The sequence below is a fragment of the Chenopodium album genome, chromosome 21 (genome assembly GCF_948465745.1).
Source record: "Chenopodium album chromosome 21, dcCheAlbu1.1, whole genome shotgun sequence".
In the NCBI taxonomy this organism is placed as follows: domain Eukaryota; kingdom Viridiplantae; phylum Streptophyta; class Magnoliopsida; order Caryophyllales; family Amaranthaceae; genus Chenopodium; species Chenopodium album.
The window spans coordinates 3,956,225-3,972,572 of NC_137854.1; the positions used below are offsets into that span (position 1 = coordinate 3,956,225).

The following is a 16,348-nucleotide window of genomic DNA, read 5'->3' on the forward strand; positions in this document are numbered from 1 at the left end:
AGCCAATCCAATCCAAACTTAGCCTATCCAATCCCAATGGAAAATGTAGACGTAGATTATAGTAGCATTGATAATACTTGTAAGTACAAACTTGATCAATTCAGCTCAATCCGACTACAAAAGTACAAAACTAATCTTGATAATACAATTCAATCATACATTCATACCCCTTTTATTCCAACTCGAAACAATATGACTAATCCTATCCCTTGGAAGATGAATCATTGAATCAATGCTTCATGGATCAAATTCCTAGTTCCCAGCTAGCTCGATCTCATTTTGACCTAATTTCCACAAAAAAAGTGACCCATTTTGGCCATTTATTGACCCAAACACCCAATTGGCCATTTCTTGAACATAAAGCTCCCAAAATCCCAAAAAACCTCAAACTTAACTAACCCAACTTCACAAATTAACAACTCATCACTTTCATTTCAACTTCACTATGCAATTCGATGCAGATTCTTCTGCATCAACAATTGCAACGAACAATCAATCTCCACCCCCAATTCAATGGCCGCAAGATGGAACCCTAAACCTAGATTGGGTCCTTAATTTAATGTCCTCTTTCGATTGGTCTTCACGTAATCTCCTTCCTACTGATCTTCCCTCCATTCTTCCGGTCCCTGATTTCGACAAATTGATCCTTTGTGGGTCGAAGATTCTTCACAAAGAGCCCAATTGTGTGAGAATTGACGATGTTTCTTCCGATTCTAGGGTTGTTGTTGTTGGGGATGTTCATGGGCAATTGCATGATGTAATTTTTTTGCTGAATGATGCTGGGTTACCTTCTGATAATCGGATTTTTGTTTTTAATGGCGATTATGTTGATCGAGGTGCTTGGGGGTTCGAAACGTTTGTGTTGCTTTTGGCTTGGAAGGTCTGTTCATGGTAGTATCTTTTTATCTTTCTGAAATTTACTCATTTCATAATCAGTGATTGTTTTTATAATTTGATTTTGATAATTTTGTCGGTGTTTTTTGAATTGAGGTTGAAATTGATGTTAATTGTTCTTATTTTTTGATCAATTTATATTATATTCATGTTATTGTACATTGGAGTTTAATTGTAGTTGTCAAGCTGGTTGCTTTACATATTACATGGTTGGGACTTGAGATGTGCTACTTAGTTTGAATTTGACTGTGATAAATTCGCTTGGTTCTGGTTGATTTGTATTTGTAATATGAGACTATCAGTTCAGTTTCATTTCGGTTTTGTCATTGTGCTTATATGTATACCACATAGGGCAATAGCAATAAGAGGTTTGTGGAGAGGTTTGTTGGAACAATTTAGAGGTTTGTTCACAAACCTCTTGTTGTTGGGTTGAGGTTTGTTGTGGAGAGGTTTGTGTAGACAAACCGGTTTGTCTTTGCTTAGTTGGCAAAAATGTGAAGCTTTTCTCTTTTTTTTTTTTAAGGAAAAAAAGTTATAGGAATGAATTTAATGAGTTGTATTGATAGTGGGTCCCCTACATAAACCTGCAAATAGGTTTATCTATTGTTGATGAAAGGTTTGTTAGGGAAGAGGTTTGTGTAATGATGACGTGTCAAGTGAACAAACCTCTTAGGGGGCGTTTGGTTTGCGGAATATAGGTATGAGGTATGGATTTAGAATGGACTAAAACCCATACCATTTGTTTGGTTGTCAAAAGTATGAGTTTTAAACCCATATCTCAAACCCATGAGGTATGGGGTTTAGAAACCTTGGGGGAAGGTGGGTTTGGCTCATTTCATTCCCTTAGGTATCAAATAAAAGGAGGAAATAGTTAGAAATTCCATTCCAAAATTGAACCAAACACATGATATTAAGTATCAAGTTCCAACCTGATACCACCTTAACCCCATTTCCGATTCCAAACCCATACCACTCTACAAACCAAACACCCCCTTAAAGGTTTGTGCTATTGTGGATGCCTAATGTGCTATAGTTTGGTGGCTTAGGTAAAATCTATATGCTTGTTTGGTGAATAATTCAAACTTTAAAGGGACGGAGATCGGATTAGCTTGTATGAGTTATTTTATCTATCTAGAGATATTTTGCCTTTTGACAACGATTTTATATATTAACATATTGACATATTGTGGATAACATGTACTTGCCCTGTTTCTGAGGGATATGGAAAATTGGAAATGCACTCATTGAGTTATTGGAGAGAGGTTAATAAGTAATTAAGTATGCGATATGTAATTTGGTAGATGGAAAGCTAGGCTGAGGAATGGAAGTGGATAAGTTTATCTTGAAATAATGAAGATCAAATGCCAAGTTTATGGAATACCTTGGACTTGTAAACTCCTACGAAGTATGTCAGAGCTTACATTTGAGTATAGTTATTAGCATAAGTCAGTCGATGAGCTGACTGGTGGTCTTTTATGGATTCTCATTCATCTTTAGTTACATTTGCTTTGTTGTGTGACTTGTCATACCCAATGATACTATTTTTTTTTTAAAAAAATTTATTATCTTCAGTTTCTTTGTTGCTGGGCTGTTTCTAAGCTGGGAAATAAATAGTGGCTTTATAGATGGCCTGAAGGCCCTAAGCAGCATTTCAGACTCTGGAGCATTAGCAGCAATGTATTGTGGACTTGTGGTTGGCGTGAAGTTATTGTGGAGAGTAGATTGTTAATTAGCTTGTATGAGCTCGTAAAGTTGTTTTTCTAGCATAAGTGGTCATGGACATAGGCGGTCTAAGATCTTATTGATTGTTATTTATTTATTTATTTATTTTTATTATTATTATTATTATTATTATTATTATTATTATTATTATTTTTTTTTTTTTTTTTTTATAAATTGAGGTGTTGCACTAAGCTTGGGCATCTCTAAATACTCAACTGAAAATTGGGATGGGTGGGGGGGCGGGGTGGATTCTTCATTCATTACAATACAATTTTCCTTTTCCTTCTTGTTGATTTATTTTTATGCATCCTTGTAAAACAACATATTTCCTTTTCAGATTTATTTGCCCAATCGAGTATATCTTCTCCGTGGAAATCACGAGTCCAAATATTGCACCGGTGTTTATGGTTTTGAAAAAGAAGTTATGACCAAGTATGGCAGTCAAGGGAAGCATGTCTACCGGAAGTGTTTAGGTTGCTTTGAAGGACTTCCTTTGACAACTGTTATAGCTGGTCAAGTTTATACTGCTCATGGAGGAATTTTCAGGAGTGTAACTGCTCCTCCATCCAAAAGAAAACAAGGCAAGAAAAGAAACCGGAAGATTAATGTCAATTCTGAGGAAAACTCTGATGACAAGTTGTCACTTGGCTCCTTTGAGGAATTGTCTAAAGCTCGAAGAATAGTTCTGGATCCTCCTTGGGAAGGTTCAAATCTGATACCTGGTGATGTATTGTGGTCTGATCCTTCACCAAAACCTGGACTTTCACCAAATACACAGAGAGGCATTGGACTTTTATGGGGTCCTGATTGCACTGACAATTTTTTGAAAAAGTTCAACCTGAAGGTGACTGTCAATCTTCTCATTCTCCTACTTTAAACAATTTTAACATAGTGCATAATGTTAATATTACCAGTAAAACAATGAAAAGTATAGGCCCCCTTCTAAATTCACGCATTGGAAGCTGTACATTAAAACCACTGGTTGTGAATCTTGTGATGCACAGATGCAGCATCTAGCAGACATTTCATTGAAGTTCCTGGTTATGACATTATTTCATCAGCTCAAGAGAGACAAAATTAATTTCAAACTTATTATCAAATTTGAGTAACTGGAGAAATGCTGGGTTGTAGTTATTTTAAAAGCTGAAGTAAAAAAAGAAGCATTCCCCTCTGGATCTTTACTAGTTTCTTTGTGTGCAATGACTGCCATCATAAGCCAATGAGGTTGTGTAGTGGTCAATGTGATAAAATAATAGCCTGTAGCAAGTATCATGGCATAATTTTCCAAACCATGTCAGTATGTCACATATTGGTTCTGTACCAGAACTACTACTTTTCTGTGGGTCTATTAGAGCCACTCTCTATTGATCAGTTAACAATAGTGAAGTTGTGTATTGAGTCCCTCTGGGGCTCTAACCATGCATCCATGTATCTTGACCTCCTATATCCTTGATGAGTGGTGCTGTTGTGTATTCGATTCAGCTTCTTGTTCCATAATGATAAGAGAATAGTCTGACATTCAATTTAGCACTTTTGATGGAGATAAGATGGTTGTTTCTGCCAGCTCATCATAACTTTTGGGTGCAAAGTATTTTTTGTCTTATTTATTATGTTCTTTGCTTACAAAGTTTACTGTTATCTTGATTGTAACATTTGCTCTATTTTCTCTGGCCTACTCAATTAGTTGTAAACTTGTAACAAATGTTAATTGGTAGAGTGCTAGTATTGAAAATACCATTGACATTTGTTTTATGACAGTTGATTATTAGATCACATGAAGGCCCGGATGCAAGGGAAAAACGGCCGGATCTTGCAGGAATGGATCTAGGGTACACAATTGATCATGATGTGGAGTCTGGAAAGGTTATCACTCTGTTCAGTGCTCCAGACTACCCGCAGTTCCAGGTAAATTTCATTCCTTACATATCCCGCCTTTTCTATATTTGTCTTCATGTATTATATGTTTTAGATTCTTTTAGTTTGAATTTAGGATACATATGTCATCTGCTCATGCTTGATGTTCCTTTTTTGGGAAAATTGTCAAGGTTACTGATTAAACCATTTGTATGTAAGCTCTTGTTTTCTTTATCATGGAAAACATTCTTCCATGTGCTATCTCCTCATAATGGGCTATCAACATTACTTGATGCCATGCTTTTTTTTGATATATTAAGGCAACCTGTGTTGCCCCTGCATGTTCTCTTTATCTGTTACAGGTATTCATTCTGTATCCTTATTAAAAAAAATCAGCATTAGCATGCATCTTATGGCACCTAGAATGCAACTAATTTTTTGAAGGGATTTGCTTTTTATTCTTTTTTATACAAAAATGATTTTTCCCAAAGTATATATTCTCTAGATCTTCCTGCTTTATACTTCATACTTCATACTTCGTACGGCTTAAGTTATCTATTTATGATTGAAGAAACAATGGAATTCTTTCTGATTGGAGTAAAGGCAGAATTTACAGATTTTTGCTTTTTAATAAGTTGAAATCCTGTACCTTAAGTGATATGCTCCTTCTGTATCAAATCAATAAGCCACATTCGTTCTAGCTTTATGTATCAAGCAAGCTAAGTTACATTCTTCAATTTTCAAAAATATTGCACTTATTTATGTTAGCATATGAATGTAATCTGCAAGTTTGATTCATGTGATTCCCTGTGGTTTCTTGTTCAAACTTGTATTTTTTTTTAATGCTTTTATTGACATTAATGGATCTATAAAATTTTCTTAGCTGATTTATAAAGATAGGGGGAGAGAGAAAGAGAGAGACAGAGAAATGGGGGAGTAAGCTACGAGCAATTGATCGGTGACGGGCCTAGCCATAATTAATATTGCAACAGGAAAAAATTCCTTGCAAGAAGATTTATCTTAGTTGAGGATCTTGCTGTGCAAGCTCTCCGGATTTTTAATTGGCTAAGTTGAAACTCCTGCCCATTCCTGGACCAATATGTATATGGCACACAATTTATTCAGGTATTGATGGTGAAACTAAAACTAATAAAATGTCGTGTCCTTTTGAATATGGATTAATAACGTGTGATTAATGTTTGTCTACATCTTGAAAATGTAGGTTATATAAGTATAATGTCCAACCTCTAGTTATTTTATTTTATTTTATTTTTTATTATTATTATTTTATTTTTTACCTTTTTCCTTTCCTGGTTAGTGTGTATGGGGTAAGGTCCCCCCATAGTTATGGAGTAAAGGATCGAGTTTTATTGATGAAGCTTGAACAAAACCTCTCAACAGGTGAATGGACCATGTAGTTTTTGTGTTACAAGTCTTTTTGACCCTGCCTTGATGCCTAGTTTTAAGCATAGAAGCTGTGAATGAACTCAAATTCTTTTTTATGCTGGTGCGAGCTAGATGTGAAAGCTCCTTTAAAAGGTTGGTATATCACTACCGGTGATTGAAATATCAATTGAAAAAGAGGCAATAAGAAGCTTTAAGTGCTGGTTCAATAACCTATTGTGGTGTGCAATTACATGTGTACGTGAAGTTGGAGACTGCCCTTAAAAAAAATAAGTTGGAGATGTGGAGTGCTCTATATTGGAACTAAATGATAAAATTATACCAACTTCTTCAATTGCAGGCAACAAAAGAGAGATATAGAAATAGAGGAGCATATATTGTGCTGGAGCCTCCTAATTTTGATACTCCGGTGTTCCACAGCTTTGAAGCAGTCTTGCCTAGACCAAAGGTACAATTTGTTCTACAATTGATTAGTAAACCTGACATACCTGTTTTTCCTTGGGTGATATGGTGCATAGCCTGCATCAGAGGCAGTGCACAATATGAAAATTTGTAAATGTATTAAAGAATGGCCCATCATTTATATGGTCCTTTCATTTGACCTTCATCCCATCTTTCAACTTTTTAAATGGAATTTTCTTCCAGTTTTATACATTCATTATTCAGAACATTGCTGTTTGGAATTTTTGCTAGGTTAAGTTACCTTTCTAGTGAATTTATATTATATGATCTTTGTGACAGGCTAATCCTTATTATGACTTTGAGGAAGTGTTGGATTCTGACGAAGAACTGGACTTAGCATCTATGGTGTCATCCTCATGAAGGAATTCTTCCCCTGAAGAACATCACATCTTTGGTATGTAGATTAATTCACCTCTGTATTTTTTGCATTATTTGTTGTATATAAGTAGCTGCAGTACAGCTGCTGTGCCCCATTAATCTATTTGTATCACTAGCCAATAGTAAACCTTGGAGGAGTGTATAATTATCGGCTCACATTTTGAAGTTTTTGTCACTGAAGGTGTGACTTTTGCTAGAAGAAATAATCTCTCTGTTTTCCAATGCTTCATTCTGTTGTATTTCTTGAAGGAGTGGGTTGGTGTATGTTTTACGGTGTTTAGAGGTTAATCAGTACTCCATATTAATCTATAATCTTCATGCCATAAGTTGTCTTGTTGAACTTAACTTTGTATTGGAGTTTTGTAGTCTTGCGTTCTTGCATTAGTATTCTCATCTGTGTTTTTTCTGTCATATCAAGTGAAATATACATGCTGACGTGTTCTGATTGCATATCTTCTTGCTGCTATGTAATTCTTGGTGCATTAAACCATAAGGATGATATAGCCTGCACTACTCCTCTCTAGTTACACAACACCTCAATGTTACAAATTTTGAAAAAAAAAAATTAATCTTGATACTTAACAAACTAAGAAGAAAAGCAAATTGATTATGGCATCGCTTGTGTTAAGAGCACATAACTTGTGCTCTCATAGTGAGAATGCAAACATTATTTTTCGGAGTGCTAAAGTTAATTTTCGAATGAAAACCCACATGATGTTTTGCTTTTTTTTTTTTTTAATCAATGTCGAAGAAACAAGATTAAGACTTGTAAACCCTCTCCAAGAAATTTTCATCCATATGATAATAACGTCCTCAAGTTTATACTCTGTATTGGTATTTGATAATTGATATTATACGATGTTATTACTTAGTCTGTCGCCTCCCATTAAAAATCACGATGGAGGATAGACCATTGTTGTGTACTTGAATGCTAGCTAAATCATTATACTTTGTATCAAGTATCAACTCACTAGTTTCTTATAAAAGCGAGAATAGTCCATACAACTACTAAAAACTAAATACGGGTTAAACTTAATTAGAAATACGCCATATGTTGTATGAATGGAAGAATTGCATAACATTTGTACATTAATTGTATGCATGTGAAATGTGGTTGAAAGGGTATTATCAGATAAAAAATTAGATCATCGACCTGTCTTTCATCATCCTCACGAAATCTTTCATCGACATCTAAAGGTTCAACAAAATTATTTCAAAGAGTAGGACAGTATAATGTCGCATCATACTTAAAGACTTGGAAAATGGGTCATTTAATTGAACCAAAAATGATGAGAAAGTCCAAATATTCCCAATATGTTCAACACCTCGATGGCATCTTTACGTCCTCTGTTTTGTGGCCATTCGAAGAAATTTTTAATATTTTTTTTTGGTAAAGATAAATAAATTTTGAATTAGTGACTTTGCTCTACATGTCATAATATACATGTTAGATTAAACGTATATACGTATATACTATTTAGGGCCTGATCATATTTACTGAAATGAGCTGAATTGAACTGAGCTGAAATGAATATTTTATGAGAGAAGGAAATTAGGAGCTGAACTGAACTGATTGGAGCTGAACTAAACTGAAATTAAGTAAATGTGAACAGATTCTTAGTTTTTTTATACTCAGTAGGACTATATATGTAGCTTCTTATAAGAGCCAATTCATTGACCGAAAACCAACCAAAAATTCATTATTTAGACTAAAATTCAAATCAGTTTTGTAAGGTTACGACCTACAATGGATTAATAAAATCAGTCTAAAATCTGGAGCGCTTGATTTGAACTAGTTCTAGACTTAATACTGGATTTTTTACAGAGTAGGTTTTAGGCTGCAACGAATTTGGGACTGTTAATTTACTTAATTATAGTATTCATTCCACATATTGGTCTGTCTTATTCAATTCGATTCAGAGCAATTTTTTAGCAACCCTACCTTTGAGTTGGGTGGACCGAATTTTGAGCAACCCTACCTCCAATTTGGATGGAAAGGAAAGTGAAGGTATATTGTTTTTTTTTTTTCCATCCATTATCCTTATGAAATATCATGAAACTTCTTCCTTTTCTTTCTTTTAAACCCAAATCCTCTCTACCAAATAGGTTGTCACAATTCAAATCACATCGTGTATTAAAACTTTGTCTTAGGTTTATGTCTCTCCTAACTCCTAAGTCTTAATTAATTACAATGTATAATAAACTTTAATATCGAAAAAGTTTTCTTCTCATAGGCCCCAAAAAGGTTTACTCTATTAAATTCTCTGAAGCTCTATCAGTGTCAATCAAGCTCAGCATTGTTTTCCCTTTGTTAAATTAGCTACCCCTTGGGCTGATGGACCTTGTGCTAAGTACATGAATGGAAAGCAAAGTGTACCCCTCACTATTCACTAATGTCATGGTTTATACGAGTATATATTTTGAATTTTAATTTCTCTAATCCCTTTGGATTATATCTAAGTATAAGTAACTGATTATGTTGGATCAGATGTCAGCTAATTTAGGTGGTTAAAATATGGATTATATTCACAATGTGAGATTGGATTCTATATAAATCATTTGTTTTTTGAGAGACACTAGCATCTATTGTTACAACCACAAGAAGGAAGAAAAAAATGTAGCTATTGAACGAAAAAGCCTTAATTACTCTAGGATCCCACAAATTCTTAAATTTGGCTGGACACACCGTGTGGGCAGCCATCATAAAGGTTAATTCGTTAGTGTAATACTTGGTTAGTGTTACAAGAGCTACTTCATCAATGTTATATGGTTACTCGATCAGTGTTATAGGGGTTACTCGGTCAGTATTACATGAGTTATTCAGTCAATTTTATAGGGGGTTACTTTGTTCTTTAATAAGTGGTTATACGGTGTGACCAGCCACACACAAGACTTGTTGTTAGGACCCGCAATCAGACAATAAGCATGCATGTCAATTTATCGTCCAAGACAAAGGGTCAATGGCGAAGAATGCCAGATACACATGAAAAAATGGTTAAGTATTGACTACATGATTTTGGTAGATCTCTCTTCCCTAACTACCAAGATAAATGAATTTTTTTTTTTTTTTTTTTTCAATCAATGTAACATCATATAATAAAGTTCCTAGTTTGGTTAATGATAATATAATGACTTAATGAGCCCTTTCAGCATAGTTGGGATCGAAAACACTAAATAGTATATAATCCTACGACGAAGGATATCTTTGTTCAAAATTAATTTTCATATTAATAGTATTATGCTCTGTATCAACTAAGGCAGAATAATATAACAACAAAATTTCATCAAAAAAAAAAAAAAAAAAAATATAACAACAAAATTTAAAGGCAAATGTACGCAGCTAAGGTGCCAAAGGAGTAAAATATGCAGAATGTTCTCCAATAAATATGGTGCTATAATAGGTACAATCCCATCTTCTAACTTAACTGACGGAGGATTAATCTGTTGAATTTAATGCTATCAAGAATTAATTAGGTTAACATGTATGGAAGTCCTGTTAATCAACATCTTACATAATTTTAGAAATTCTTTAATTTTTTAGGTGGTATAAGCTCAATCATATTCCACTTTATATTAACTCTTGGGCCCTTTGTCACTTCTATACAGGTAAGCAGTTTCATATATTAATTTCAACTTAATTCTTTTTATTATTGGTGTTCTACACTTCTACGTATTACAAATCTTCATCTCATTGAATAAAAAATTTATCCCATTTGTCGACAAAATATTACGAGTAAATAAAAATAGAATAAATGATCTTCAGTCTTCCTAGTCGATTAGCAAAATAGTGAAATAAATTATGTGTGGTTTACGCTGATTTAATTGGTAATATCTTTAAGTAATAAGTAATACCCAATACTTGTGATTGAAAATATTTTTTTTAGGCATGAAAAAAGAATATGTGAGTAAAGCATGCTCAATTAATGGATAAATCGCGATTTTAACACTCCCTCCATGGCTCCATATGAGAATACGAAGTATAATTAGGGTTGTAAATTAGTAGAGTATGGATGGATCATTTTAAGAGATCCTTTATATGTACTCCGTATTGACTAATAATGTTGCACGATGCAATATAAGATAACAAGAAGAAAACAATTGATTGTTTTGAATTAGAAACTACAGCATCAAGTAATTATTGTACTAATTAATTTGTAATCGATCTCAACGTAATTTTTAATGAAGGGTCGATCTCAATCTCCTTTGTTCCCCACTAAGATTATGCCTGGCCTAAGTTTTTATACAAGGTTATTAATTCATTCTTAGTATTTTAGAAAGAATACAATTATACTTCAAATAAACAAATTAAATGATAACATAAATTTAAGTACTTAATATGAAATGACTTGAAGAGTACACATTTCAAAACAGAAATTTTATATGTTCTAGAATGAGTAGTACATTTCAAAACAGAAAGAGTATACATCATCATAACCAATAATGTCCAACCAATTTAATTAGCAATGGTCCAAAAATGTATAAAGACTATGATCATCGGTTGAGCAATAATATATTTTAATTTCTATATATCCCTCTCTCTATAACAACCACATCATACGCAATTAAATGCAATTTCTAGGGTTACATCTACTAACCAATGTACTTAATTCTTATTTATCTAGTAGCTAGCTTCAAAAATTCATGCCATAATAAAATGGGGGTCCAATCTAGAAGGGTGGAGGTTGGAAGTTGGAGTATTAATCCTATGATTAGAAATTTGTGATAGTGTTACATTATATATAAACTCATCATAGAACCATATTCTATACTTTTATTTTGTTACTTGTTTAGTAATTAACCCTCTTAAAACCTGATATACACCGTGATGGATTTGGGGTCATGGAGAACTGTTCTCTTTCTTTTTGGAGTCATTTCTTTGCTCTTTTCTACTTGTTACAGCGAAAATGGTACGTACTCATGTATGAGAAACATAAATTTAATAATCATGTACTAGGTTTTTTTTTTTTTCCATGAGTTCACACTTTTCAAATTATCTATACTAATAAGATTTTAATGAAGAAAGTTTAATGTTGTACTTCAATACACAATTATATTTTCAACTTAAAAATTTAGGATTTTTTGTACTCCACATTATTCCGTATAAGTAATTGTTAAAGACTTAATTAAAAAGTCAATTTCCAAAATCGCGGTGGGGTAGACCTGTGATACATATGTTTGTACTAGCTATGTTTGTACTAGCTAATGATCAAAATCAAAATCTCCATTTATTTGAAATTTACATTCTCTGACAATGTGATTGTATGCAGCTCCAAATTACTCTTTCATGAAACCAGCAACAGTTGCACCACAAGTCTCATACTATGACTACATCATCATCGGAGGTGGGACCGCGGGTTGCGCATTGGCAGCCACCTTGTCCGAGGGTGCACACGTCCTCCTCCTAGAGAGGGGCGGGGCACCGTATGGAAACAAAGTTGTGGAAGAAATGACTGGCTTCGGAGCCAACCTAAGCGATGATGATGTTCACAATTACAACGCCACGGCTCAACAATTCGTGTCAGAAGACGGGGTGGTGAGTTCACGTGCTCGAGTGCTCGGTGGTGGTTCGGCCGTGAATGCAGGGTTCTATAGCCGTGCAGGCACAGACTACGTAGCTAAGGTTGGATGGTTAGGGTCTTTGGTGAACGAGTCTTATGCATGGGTTGAAAAAAAGGTAGCATTTAAGCCTCCAATGTTGCAATTTCAATCGGCTTTTCGAGATGGGCTAGTAGAAGCCGGGGTTAAGCCCTATAATGGGTTCACATATGATCATATAGTAGGAACAAAGATTGGAGGAACTATATTTGATCACAATGGAAAGAGGCACACTGCGGCCGATTTGTTGGAGTATGCTAATCCTAATACAACCGTCGTTTATTTGTTTGCCACGGTTCATAAGATTATGTTTCGAACGAAAGGTAACACCCCTAGCCTCTTCTTTTTTACATTTCATTCGATAACTTGTATTTTGGGCTGTCTGCAATCATTGACACGAACTTGACACTGTGACTTAAAGAAGTGAAAAGTGTTGTATATTTGGTTTAGTGTCGTAATATAGTTTTGATAATGATGCTAATTAATACTAGAATTCAATTATAATATTCTAAAAATGGAAATTTGATGAAACAGGGCAATATTCACAAAAACCAAGAGCTCATGGTGTAATATTTAGGGACTCAAATGGGATAAAGCACAAAGCATATGTAAAAGCAGGGGAAATGAATGAAATAATATTATCAGCAGGTGCATTAGGAAGCCCACAATTGTTGATGTTAAGTGGAATTGGGCCAAAAGCCCATCTTAAGAAAATTGGGCTTGAGGTGTTAGTGGACCAACCAATGGTGGGCCAAGGCATGACTGATAACCCAATGAATGCTGTGATGATCCCTTCACCAACTCCTGTTGAAGTTTCTTTAATTCAAGCTGTTGGTATCACTCAGTTTGGTAGTTACATTGAAGCTGCTAGTGGTACAAACTTTGCCAATTCCATTATTCACTCAATTCCTGCTTCTTACAAGGTGCTTTTTTTCACTACTCGAGTTCAATTCAAATCGAAATTTAATTCATGTCTATTATTTAACATTGTTGCGTCACCTGAATATAATATTATCTACGGTGAAAAGAACAAAGCCTTAGGGCCTGTTCATATTTACTTAATTTCAGTTCAGTTCAGTTCAGCTCCAATCAGTTCAGTTCAGTTCCAATCAGTTCAGTTCAGCTCTTAATTTTCCTCTCTCATAAAATATACATTTCAGCTCAGTTCAGTTCAGTTCCAATCAGTTCAGTTCAGCTCTTAATTTTCCTCTCTCATAAAATATACATTTCAGCTCAGTTCAGTTCAGTTCCAATCAGTTCAGTTCAGTTCAGTTCAGCTTAGTTCAGTAAATGTGAACAGGCCCTTAATTGAAATTTGAAAAATAATAATATTCGGGTTGGTTATACCCGGACTAACTTTTGAAAATTTGATTTTCTTTTGCAGACTAGCCAATCCACAAGCAACCAAGACAAAGATCAGAAGACACAAGCATATGAATACATTAATGCAGTTGGAAGTGAAAAATTATATGCTGGCCTAATACTTGAGAAAATCATTGGGCCTATTTCTTCAGGACACCTATTACTTAAGACCAAAAATCCAAGTGACAACCCGTCAGTCACATTCAACTACTTCAAAGAAAAGGAAGACCTTACAAGGTGTGTTAAAGGGATAGAGACCATAATCAAGCTGATTAAATCAAAATCATTCTCAAAATTCCGGTACTCGGAATTATCAATCGTAAGCCTTTTAACCACCATGGTGAACCTTCCCCTGAATCGATGCCCTAGGCCGGCCAATGACACCGGACTATTTACAACACTTGAAGAATTTTGTAAGCAAACGGTTATGACAATATGGCATTATCATGGAGGTTGCCAAGTTGGTAGAGTGGTTGACAAGAATTACATGGTTTATAATGTTAGTGGTTTAAGGGTTGTTGATGGTTCTACATTCTATGCCTCTCCTGGGACTAATCCTCAAGCTACAGTCATGATGCTTGGAAGGTATGCCACTAATAATTATTTTTACATTATTTTTACAACGTCTAGACTTTTTTTGCTTATGTCTGTGCATGTTCAATTCACCTAAAAATCTCGTATATAAACCTATTGATTTAACTTTTTTATTGGATTTTATCTGAACTTATAGGACTTATCTTATACTCCGTGTAGAGCAAAGTTGTGAAACATCTTGAATAGAGACCTAAAAAGTTTATTAGTATGAAATGATAAATGCAACCTTTGTGTGTGTTATGTGCTACAAGAAAATAAACTAATGGATTTATACATTTGTTATATGCAGATACATGGGAAGAAGGATTTTGCAAAGCAGATATAATGCTGCATCAAAGTAGAAGAATATCAAGGATTAATCATTTTAAAATGTCCGATTTTTTTCACCTCTTTTTCCTCTAACTTGAAGGGAAAAAAATCAACATTGTCAGAGAGTTTTTATTGATAGCATACTATGTGTCTTCTTCCATTGTTAATCACATGACTGGAAATTTAGAACTGATTCGTTTTTGAGAATTGTCAATTAAAGGAACAACAAATATTTTGCTTAAAAACAAAATGTATACATGCTAACGGGCAACATTGGGCCTGTGACGGGCCCAATGTTCAGTGATGTATACGGTATATCTGGGTATGGGTCTTAAACTAACGGGCTTGTACAAGTACAACTAATTGCCCAAAAAAAGGTTCCTCTTTAAGAGTCCGGCTATGTATTACTTGTATATTGCTTTCTTCTCACAAATCACAATTGACTTTGACGGATCAAATTACATAATTTTATCGAAGTAGGGGATTATAGACAGTGAAAAATATTTAAACTAAACAACTTGAAGTTCCTATCAATTATCAAATCACCTTAATTTTGACTAAGAGACACAACCTATGTCACTGTCTAACGAAGACTTAGGCGTGATCTTGTCACTTTAAAATATTGTTTTAGGTCACAAGTTCTAATAAATACCATTCAAATCCAATAAATTATAATACGTGTATTCTCCCTATAATTAGGTCCAATCAATTTAGATAAAGTGTAGCTGTGTGTTATGTAGCGAACATATTCTAAGTTGATTTTTTTAAGAAAAATCCTCCCCTTAAGCTAATTAGAATCAAATTTCCAAAGTATGTTATGAAAATATTCTCCAAACCCCCATAATGCCCCAAAAAATATATTCTATATATGTGTATGTATACTCCATTTATCTTCAATTTTTTTAAAAAATAAGGTTTAACTTGAAGTAGGGCATTAATTTTAGATGTACTCTCCTAGTATGGAGTAATAACCTAGCCATGAGAGATTGAGAGTGAGGGATAGCTCAAGTGGTTAGAGCTTTCTTCCCGATTTCAGGATATCCTGGGATCGATTCTCACCCCTGCCCTTGTGGCTCTCTAAACACCAAATTTTTTTTTTAAAAAAAAAAAAGTAATAACCTAGCTATAGCCCGCTATAAGGGATAAGTGATTTGACAATAATAGGAAAAGGGGAACAAGGCATGACCTACACGTATTATGATGCATGTAAGGATAGATTATGGATATTCCAGTGGTGGTTGGAATATAAACTTTGAATTGAGTATACTGTATGATAGTTTTTTGGAATCATAAATGAATGCATTGTATCGAAACTGTTTTAATCATAATCTATCATGCCAATTGCCAAACCCTAATAGGTACTATTATAAGATATTGGATTTAGTCCTAAAATATTTGGAATACTTCTATATATACAGGGTACATAAATTTTAGACTATATGATCATGACGATCAAAGAGGAATAACTTCATTCCCTCAACTTCCTCCTTCTAGTGAACGAATAGGTGATATTCGAGCTCATAAATCCACAACCTAGCAAACACGACTGAGATAGTAAGTCCTATCAACCGAATTATATATCGAATAGGTTATAATTAAATAAATATCATATGACGACATGATAATTCCACATGAGAAATCAACAAAATGAAATACATCTATTTATACAAAGTATAGTGTAAATGTATAAGATCAATATGTTTAAAGTATTACGTTTGTATGTGTAGTGTACTTCATCAGTTGAACATACGTACATATTGCTGTGTATTGTTGT

General features: G+C 34.2%; 2 protein-coding genes across 3 annotated transcripts; both read left to right on the forward strand.

Annotated features, from left to right (window-relative positions):
- The first annotated feature begins 373 nt into the window (after positions 1 to 373).
- On the forward strand, positions 374 to 6,943 carry LOC145601089 (serine/threonine-protein phosphatase 7-like). Of its 2 annotated transcripts, none has more exons than XR_014104343.1 (5): positions 374 to 880; positions 2,954 to 3,460; positions 4,375 to 4,521; positions 5,354 to 5,595; positions 6,215 to 6,322. XR_014104343.1 is itself a non-coding variant. In XM_081657020.1 (5 exons), exons 1-5 carry the CDS (start codon positions 446 to 448, stop codon positions 6,694 to 6,696), a joined length of 1,278 nt encoding a protein of 425 aa, XP_081513146.1. In that variant the 5' UTR covers positions 374 to 445; the 3' UTR covers positions 6,697 to 6,943. The 2 variants fall into 2 exon arrangements, 1 of the variants encoding a protein (XP_081513146.1); XM_081657020.1 differs by lacking the exon at positions 5,354 to 5,595 and adding an exon at positions 6,616 to 6,943.
- Positions 6,944 to 11,401: 4,458 nt separating this feature from the next.
- LOC145601487 (protein HOTHEAD-like) lies at positions 11,402 to 14,726 on the forward strand. Its single transcript, XM_081657507.1, has 5 exons — positions 11,402 to 11,621; positions 11,982 to 12,632; positions 12,844 to 13,232; positions 13,694 to 14,256; positions 14,555 to 14,726. Exons 1-5 carry the CDS (start codon positions 11,540 to 11,542, stop codon positions 14,604 to 14,606), a joined length of 1,737 nt encoding a protein of 578 aa, XP_081513633.1. The 5' UTR covers positions 11,402 to 11,539; the 3' UTR covers positions 14,607 to 14,726.
- Positions 14,727 to 16,348: the final 1,622 nt, after the last annotated feature.

Coding starts and splice junctions, on each gene's coding strand:
- LOC145601089 (XM_081657020.1), top strand. CDS start 446: ATGCAATTCGATGCAGATTCTTCTGCATCAACAATTGCAACGAACAAT. Junction 4,522..6,214: donor CAGACTACCCGCAGTTCCAG/GTAAATTTCATT, acceptor CTTCAATTGCAG/GCAACAAAAGAGAGATATAG. Junction 6,323..6,615: donor CAGTCTTGCCTAGACCAAAG/GTACAATTTGTT, acceptor TCTTTGTGACAG/GCTAATCCTTATTATGACTT.
- LOC145601487 (XM_081657507.1), top strand. CDS start 11,540: ATGGATTTGGGGTCATGGAGAACTGTTCTCTTTCTTTTTGGAGTCATT. Junction 13,233..13,693: donor CAATTCCTGCTTCTTACAAG/GTGCTTTTTTTC, acceptor TTTCTTTTGCAG/ACTAGCCAATCCACAAGCAA. Junction 14,257..14,554: donor ACAGTCATGATGCTTGGAAG/GTATGCCACTAA, acceptor TGTTATATGCAG/ATACATGGGAAGAAGGATTT.